Here is an 8344-nt window from a genome sequence, read left to right as displayed (position 1 = left end):
AAAAAAAAAAACTCACTGTGTGCTGCATTAGACTAACTGGGACCTGTCACAACACTTATATATTGTTGCTCTTTTGTTGGTTTTGATTGCTTCTATTGCCCTCATTTGTAAGTTGCTTTGGATAAAAGTGTCTGCTGTGCTAAATTATTAAATGTAAATGTAGATATAAATGTGTTAATATCTATAAAAAGTGGTAAACCTATTGTTAGATTATGTCTGATTTTATAAGACTGTTTCTTTGATGTTATATTCATATTGAAGTTTATTTGTCTATAGGAGCAGCACCACCCTTTGGCCCTGGAGGTGAATGAACTGTATGTATACTGCTACTTATGCGATGACTACGTGCTGAATGATAATGCGACGGGTGACTTGAAGCTGCTGCGTAGCACGCTAAGTGCCATTAAGAGCCAGTGCTATGAAGTCACTACGCGCAGTGGCCGCACCTTGCGCTCATCCTCGGCCGCAGGAGACCAGTTGTCGACCAGCACGCAGGAGCTGCAGTTGCGTGACGAAGACCGCATGTTCACAGCACTGTGGCACCGCCGTCGTGCCCTGATTGGCCGTGTGTTCCGCTTGTGGTTTGCACAAACAGAACGGGGGAAGAAGCGATTCGAGGAGGAGCGGCAACAGGAGGAAGAGGAGGAGAGGAAGCGGGAGGCACGGGAAAGGCGGTGGCAACTCAAACGGCAGCTCAAGGAGGAGCTGGAAAGTGCACCTCCGAGAAAGAGCCATCGCATTTGTCGACAGAGCCTAAAGGCAGCTTCTACGGCTGCCACGGCAGTGTCAACCAAAAGCACCAAATCTGTGAGGCGTAGGTCTGCTCCTGCTCGTGTCTCCACCCCTGCTCCACGAACTCCTAGAGAGAGAAAGCCTCAGCAGAGGCTCCGTCCACAACCCAAGGCCAAACGGCCTCGGGCCCCACCTCCTAAAACAGGTGATTCGCCTATCAAACGGCGACCCACCGTAACTCCAGGAGTGACGGGTTTGCGCAACCTTGGCAATACTTGCTACATGAACTCGATATTGCAGGTTCTGAGTCACTTGCATGTATTCCGGGAGTGCTTTTTGAGGCTAGATCTGAACCAAGCACTAGAGCTGCTAGCCTCTGCGGTCAGCCGCAAGTTAGGACTCTCTACTCAGCACGTGCCCCAGCAAAAAAGCTCCAACCAGGGGTCAGGGCTCAGCGGAGGGGCCTCCCGTTCGTGCAACATGGAGCTCATACAACCTAAGGAGCCCAGCTCCAAACACATCTCGCTTTGTCACGAGTTACACACACTGTTTCAGGTGATGTGGTCAGGCAAGTGGGCTCTGGTGTCTCCGTTTGCAATGTTGCATTCCGTGTGGCAGCTGATCCCGGCGTTCCGGGGTTATGCACAGCAGGACGCGCAGGAATTTCTTTGCGAACTCTTAGATAAAGTACAGCATGAGCTGGAACGGACCAGAACGCTGACACCTGCCACTGTTCCGGCCAATCAGAGACTGCTTATCAAACAGGTGCTCAGCGTGGTCAACACCATCTTTCATGGTCAGCTCCTCAGTCAGGTAGTGTTTGCACGCACATACAATGACGTAAGCTGTTTAACATGTAAACATTAGGCCAGCAACAAACTCTACGAAAAGTACACAGACCTGGCCAATGGATTGCAAGTGTGCAGTCTTGTAGTTCATACTTTACATATGTTCTTGCATTGCTGTGGTAACAAACCTCCGTACTCAAGGGAGTGATAGAGTTACATTCAAATGTCAGCGTTACCTTCAATCTGTTGTTCCCACTTGTCAGTAGTTCATCTGAAAGACCCTGTCCCCAATGGTGTACCTGTCCACAAGACCGTAGGGCAGGGTGTCCACTTTTGCTCCTGAAGGGCCAAAGTTCTGCAGAGTTCAGCACCAACGTGTTCCAATACACCTGCCTGAAAGTTCTGGTTAGGGTGTTTTATTTGGGGTTGGAACTAAACTCTTCAGGATAGTGGCCCTCCATTGCTCACCCTTACCGGGTGTCAAACTCAATTCCTGGAAAGCCACAGCCCTGCAGAGTTTAGCTCCAACCCTAATTAAACACACCTGATCCAGCTAATCACGTCCTTCAGGCTTATGTGAAAAATACATGGTTTGTGTGTTGGAGCAGGGTTGGAACTAAACTGCAGGGCTGCAGCCCTCTAGGAACTGAGTTTGACACCCCTGCCGTAGGGTGTCCCATTTGACATTTCTAGTTTTCAGAAGGGTGCTCAAAAGTGCCTCTCTTTTGGCGCTTTTCCACTGCATGGTACGGCACGGTAAGGCTCGGTACGGTTCACTTTTGGGGGGTTTTCCACTGGGTACAGTACCTGGTACTTTTTTTAGTACCACTTCGGTTGGGGTTCCAAGTGAACCGTACCGTTACCAAAACGTGACGTGTAAACTCTGCTGATCACGGATTGGCCGAAGAGAATCGTCACTGCCTGCGTCACTGAACTTGCGACACAAACACAAAAGAACCGCTAGATTTAAATCAGCACAGCCAGCGAAGGATCGAACGAGGATTTTGAACGAGTGCACCTTTTTTTTAACAACCAAAAAGTTTTGTTGTCTGTTGCGGAAGTACAGACGTTCCTCTCATTGATAGCAGAGGAGTGGATCCAGCGAGAGCTTGATGGGGCGATGCGGAATGAAAACGTTTTTTTTAGGAGTCGTGGTAGTAGAGGCGGCGCAACTATAACGACGTGAATAATCCCGCCCACTCTAAAGCGGTACTGAACTGCAGTGGAAACGCAAACCGTGCCGAGCCGAACCGTGCCGTACTGAGCCGTGCCGAGCCGAGTCGTACCACGCAGTGGAAAAGCACCATTTGAAGCTGCTATAGGCCATTGATGTGCACTTTTGTGGAGCCCATGTTGGTACATGCTTGGCAAAAGTGCACATAAATGATGACAACCCAAAAGTCTATGTGAAATTACGAAGGACAGCAAGGGTTTAGGGTGGTATTGGGGACAGGGCCAAAAAAAAACTGATAGCAGAACACAATGTACACTGGATGTTGCATTCTCAGTGTTGCCACAAAGGGTGCTGTAGTGGGTAATACAGTGCCTTTATGCCAGCATTGAGAAAGCCACATGTGCTTGCATTCTGACAAATTTCAGTTTCAAAAGTTTGATTTAATTTGCATTCACGTACTTGAGTAGAGTGTCCTTAATCACTTTTTCGCATATATCAGATACAATTTTGCTAGGTATTTTTCTCTTTTCTGGTAGGTGAGGTGTTTAGCTTGCGATCATCGCTCAAACACAATAGAGCCCTTCTGGGATCTTTCTTTGGAATTCCCGGAACGTTACCACAGCAACAGTAAGGATGCTGCACAGGTTCCGTGTGGGTTGACAGAGATGCTGGCCAAGTTTACAGAAACCGAGGCTTTGGAGGGAGCAATTTATGCTTGCGACCACTGCAACAGTGAGTTGGAAACACTAACATGCAATGCTACTTTAATGAAACGTTTGGGATAGTAAATAGCTTGCAATTTGAAGGGGATATCATGGCACTCAAAGGTGAAGTGTGTTATTTCTGCACCAGTAGTGACCAGTAAAGGGGATTGTTAAACGGTTGTTAAACAACCCAGTGCCCGTCTTTTGATCAGCCAGTCAAACAGATAACACCTAAACTCACATCAATGGCCAAGCCTGAAGTAGTTGTTGAGCTGCTCAAACAAATAGAGCAATATTTTGAAAGCGTCACAGTGTTTACACTCTTCAGGATATCAACACTTTAATGGCTAACTTATAGTCGTCTAAACATTAAACTGGGAAAAAAGAAAGTACTACAGTATCAAAAGAACACACCTTACTTTTAAGTTTCACCTCAAAGGTTTAAAGCTCCTCCCGAGGAGTTAATCCCGCTCATCAAAAATGCTTTAATGCAGTTTTTGTTTTGCCGTCTTTTTAAGGCAAACGACGGCGATTCTGTTCAAAGCAGATGGTCTTGACTGAAGCTCAAAAACAGCTGATGGTTCACAAACTGCCTCATGTTCTCAGGCTGCACCTCAAACGCTTCAGGTACACGTTTACATAAACATGAACTACTTTCCCAGCTTTGAGCTTGCTGTTACCAGTCGGATGTTAATGCGTACGTGTGTATGTTTAGGTGGTCTGGGCGAAACCACAGGGAGAAGATTGGCGTTCACGTTCAGTTTGAGCAGGAGCTGAACATGGAACCCTACTGCTGCAAAGACGCCAGTAACTTACCCCACCCTCAACACTTCCTCTACCAACTCTCTGCTGTCGTCATGCATCATGGGAAGGGATTTGGCTCTGGCCACTACACTGCTTTTTGCTATAATACAGAAGGAGGTAAAATGTGATTATTTTCATCTGCCACTTCTGAATAGCCTACTGTGTCAATCTGTTGTACTTTTGCAGGATTTGTGCAATGATACCAAAAGATGGCATGAGTATTGTAAACCAACTTATCCTTTTTCTTTTTAGGGTTTTGGGTGCACTGTAACGACTCCAAACTGAGTGTGTGTGCCGTGGAGGAAGTGTGTAAGGCCCAGGCCTACATTCTCTTCTACACACAGAGAAACTCTCAGGACAAAAGCAAAGCCAGTGACCTCTGACCCCTTCCAAGTACCCCATGAACCACAGAGACTGTTTGTTTTGTACATTCTGTTAATACAGTTTTAAGACGGTTAGCTCCTTTTTCTAGTGTACAGCAAATGTGGCGAGTATGTTTTTGTCACGCACACTTATGCCTTACAGTTTTACAACTGACAGATTTCGATAGGAGGCATTCTTGCAGTGATTGTAGCATTCGTTTGTGCACGTGAACGAAGGGAGTGAAATTGGTCCAAGTCGGCAGCATTAATGCCACTCTCATCGGTGTCTGTATGTATTCCTGATTGTTGTCCACAAACCAAAGTCGAGTTGTGAATGTGTACCGAGCCTGAAATGTTTGTAGCGTCAGTATGAAAGAAGGTGTAAGAAACGGATGTTTTTTTCTCTTCATATCACAAGTGTTTTAATATCTTCAACCAAGTGCCCTGCCAAGTCAAATCAGTTTAAAGATGTTGAGACTTTTAAACAAGACTCGATTCAGGAATTTTTTGTCACCTCCTCGGAATGTAGTTTTATACCTGGTATTTGGGTAGAGATTTCTTTTTTCCATTTTACAGGAAAACGTAAAAGACTTTTTCACCAGCAAAAGACAATGGATGCTGTTATATTCTCCCCGTCTGTGTGTGGCGTTAATGACTGTTCTTTGTAGTTTGTACAATTTGTTGGATGTTTGTGCGACGCACACGCTTGCTCAAATCTTACGGCGTTTCCACATCTTGTTTGTTGTTCAAATCCATTTTCCTCCTCTGCTTTTGAGCAGGAATAGATGTAAAACTATGCAAATTGTTACCTCAATTCATAGAGAAATTTACCTCAATAAAAGGAGAATATTTTTGCATTTTTCTAAACAACTTGTCACCTGTTTTCTTTACGGTTTTAAAGGTTGTCTTGAGACTTTGGTGAAATTAAGTTTCTATGAAATGTGCATGTCTCTTGATATTTTATAAGTCTTTTAAACTACTGAAAACAAAGACATTCATAAAACATGCAGAATGCAAATTCTTTATAAACCATTCTTTCATAATTGTCACGTGTAAATCATTCATAAAACCTAAAACTGTCGTGTAAATTGTTGCATTATACTAAAATGTATAAAATGTGTAATTTGATCACAAAACCTAAAAACATTTAAACAGTTAAACTACTGTACAGCTGCATCGTGCCATATGTAAATGAATACAAGGCATAAATTATTAATAAAATCATTCTTACATAATTGTCTAATTCAATGCACAAATAGTTCACAAACCTAAAACTATTTTAAATGGCTGCATTGGACTAATTTCATAAAATTCACAAAACCATTCTTGTGTAATAATGGCAATGCATAAAATGCCTGGAAATCCTAAAAATTCTCTTGCGTAAATTGCCACATACAATGCAGAAATTATTCGTAAATCTAAAACTACTGTTATGCAAATAGCTGTATCATGCTAAATGTGTAAATTTATACAGTGCATAAATTAATAAAACCATTATGCAAACTGTAAAAATCATTCTCGCATAAGTTGCGCATACAATTCAGAAATGTCATAACATTTACATAATTCTAATTACAAATCTTATTTTGAGCAGCGTTTCCTCATTATGTCAGCTACTATTTGAACATGATTTCAGTTTCAAAGTTTGTGCTCTTAATAAACCGAAATGCTAATGTCAGGAATAATAATCATGCCATAGCCTGCAATGAAAGATATAGCCTGTAAAGAACTACAAACACTTTTAAGTATTGTACAATTTATTTAGTCTTTTTTGAAAAAATTATTCAGGGAGTTCAAAATGTAATGGGTACTAGATGAGACAGCCATTTGATATTATACAAATACCAAAAAAACTAAAAGCTGTGCGCATTACGGATTTATTTCCTGATGAATTTGTTTTTCTCGCAAAAGCCCTTCAGTGACGTGTAAAGCCAAGCAGCCATACTCTTTACATTCTCTCATTCACTACACAGAGTACAAATGAGTATAAAGTCTTCATCTCGCTCACTTCGGGCACTGACTCGTACCCATGCATAGTAATTTCATGCCTTACTTGATGCTGAGTATATGTTGTGCGTTCACAGCAGCATTTCAGGTATTAAACTAGTTTATTCTTTTAAGAATGCCTATATGTTTGTGTATGTTTTTGCATGGGACTGGAGTGCGAGTGTTTATGCATATGTACGTCTCAGTAGTCGTCTCCGCGGCTCACGACTTCCTTGCACGTAGGTCTGAGCAGGATGGTGTGTTCGAACTGAGCCGTGTACGAGCCCTTGGCGTCACAGAGAGGGGGGTAGGGGTCGATGATGCCCAGGTCACAGAGGTTCTTCAGGGCCATCAGGTACTTGCTTTCACCCAAACGGTCGAGCCAGCGGCGACAGAACGCTAGGGTGCCGAAGTTCTCGTTCACAACATTTAGCAAGTGCTTTGCCCTGGGCAGCCTGAAGTTCATTAAAGCAAGCATACAAAGGAAACATTTAGAAATCATTCTCATATAATTGTCACATTCTATGTGGGTTATTTCATAAAACCAAAAAACCGAGATGAATATTATAAATTGCTGCATTTGACTAAATGCATAAAATTAGGAAATTGTTCAGAAAATTGTTCATATGCAATGACAGCATTCAGTGTGTAAATAGTTTGCAAAACCCAAAAGCATTCTTGCATAAATTGCAGTGTTCAATGGATACATTGTTCGTAAACCTACAAGTATTGTGTAAATAGCAGTATCAAGTTGTCAAGTTCAACTGCATAAATGTAAAATGTGTGAATGCATGCAATGTGTACATTTATAAAAAGATTCTTACGTAATTGTCGCATTCAATGCACAAATCTTTTTACAAAACGTAAAAAAATTGTTTGCGTATAATGCATTAATCGTTTGTAAACATAAAACTGTTGTGTAAATAGCTACATTGTGCTAAATGTAAAACAAGTAAATTCATACAATGCGTTAATTATTAGTAACCCATTCTTATGAAATTGTCGCATTCAGTCGGAAAATGTTTTTAGGTTTTTACAAACAATTCTCACATATAAAGTTATTCGTAAACCTAAAGTTGTGTAAATAGCTGCATTATGCTAAATACATGAATGTAAAATGTGTCAATGCACACAATACGTAAATTATCAATAAAGCCACCCTTACGAAATCATCTAATTTAATGCATAAATTGTTTGCCATACCTAAAAACATTCTTGCATTTAATGCATAAATCATTGTATGCATTTATATTTTTATGCATTAATGTGTAAATTATTAATAAAACCATTCTTATGAAATTGTTGCATTCAATGCGTAAACGTTTTCAGTTCTTGCGAACAATTCTCACATATCTTGCATAAATCATTCCTAAACCTAAAACTGTTCTGTAAATGCCTGCATTGTGGCAAAAACATAAATGTAAAATGCGTAAATACAAACAACACATAAATTATTAATAAAACCATACTTATGAATTTGACGCATTCAATGCATAAACTGTCAAATGACGAAACAGATCTTCCAGAAATGCTACATGTGCTAATTTAAATGTATGAACGGCTGATTATCATTGGCTTTTACCTGATTGGCACATGTCCAACATCAAAGTTCTTCATGTAATGTGAGCAGTCCATGTCATCGTGGACCACTCCTTTACCAGTGCTGCCGAACGTCTCGATAGCGTACACCTCCCCCTCCTGGACGTGAATGGAAATTAATAGAGAGGCAGTCAAAATATTTACACATTATTCTATAATAGTGCTGTCAAACGATTAATCGTGATTAATCGCATC

At 41.6% G+C, this 8344-nt stretch overlaps 2 protein-coding genes across 2 annotated transcripts in view; one reads left to right on the top strand and one right to left on the bottom strand.

The window, feature by feature from the left end:
* The window catches only part of LOC107689228 (ubiquitin carboxyl-terminal hydrolase 44-like), a 10667-nt gene extending 5555 nt beyond the window's left edge, over window positions 1-5112 (top strand). The window contains exons 4-8 of the mRNA XM_016487159.1: window positions 556-1545; window positions 3231-3426; window positions 3917-4025; window positions 4114-4319; window positions 4455-5112. Coding sequence (XP_016342645.1) covers window positions 556-1545; window positions 3231-3426; window positions 3917-4025; window positions 4114-4319; window positions 4455-4585 — 1632 coding nt within the window. The 3' untranslated portion in view covers window positions 4586-5112. The remainder of the gene's footprint in view (window positions 1-555; window positions 1546-3230; window positions 3427-3916; window positions 4026-4113; window positions 4320-4454) is intronic.
* A 1196-nt stretch (window positions 5113-6308) lies between these two features.
* Window positions 6309-8344, bottom strand: part of metap2a (methionyl aminopeptidase 2a) — a 12067-nt gene continuing 10031 nt past the window's right edge. Inside the window, exons 10-11 of the mRNA XM_016487160.1 lie at window positions 8133-8248; window positions 6309-7005 (exon numbers count right to left, since the gene is read on the bottom strand). Of these exons, the coding sequence (XP_016342646.1) occupies window positions 6753-7005; window positions 8133-8248 (369 nt within the window). The 3' untranslated portion in view covers window positions 6309-6752. The remainder of the gene's footprint in view (window positions 7006-8132; window positions 8249-8344) is intronic.

This window comes from Sinocyclocheilus anshuiensis, unplaced genomic scaffold (genome assembly GCF_001515605.1).
Source record: "Sinocyclocheilus anshuiensis isolate Anshui unplaced genomic scaffold, SAMN03320099.WGS_v1.1 scaffold882, whole genome shotgun sequence".
Taxonomy (NCBI): Eukaryota; Metazoa; Chordata; class Actinopteri; order Cypriniformes; family Cyprinidae; genus Sinocyclocheilus; species Sinocyclocheilus anshuiensis.
The sequence above is the reverse complement of the archived record's forward strand: the minus strand, read 5'-3'. Positions and strand labels throughout refer to the sequence as shown.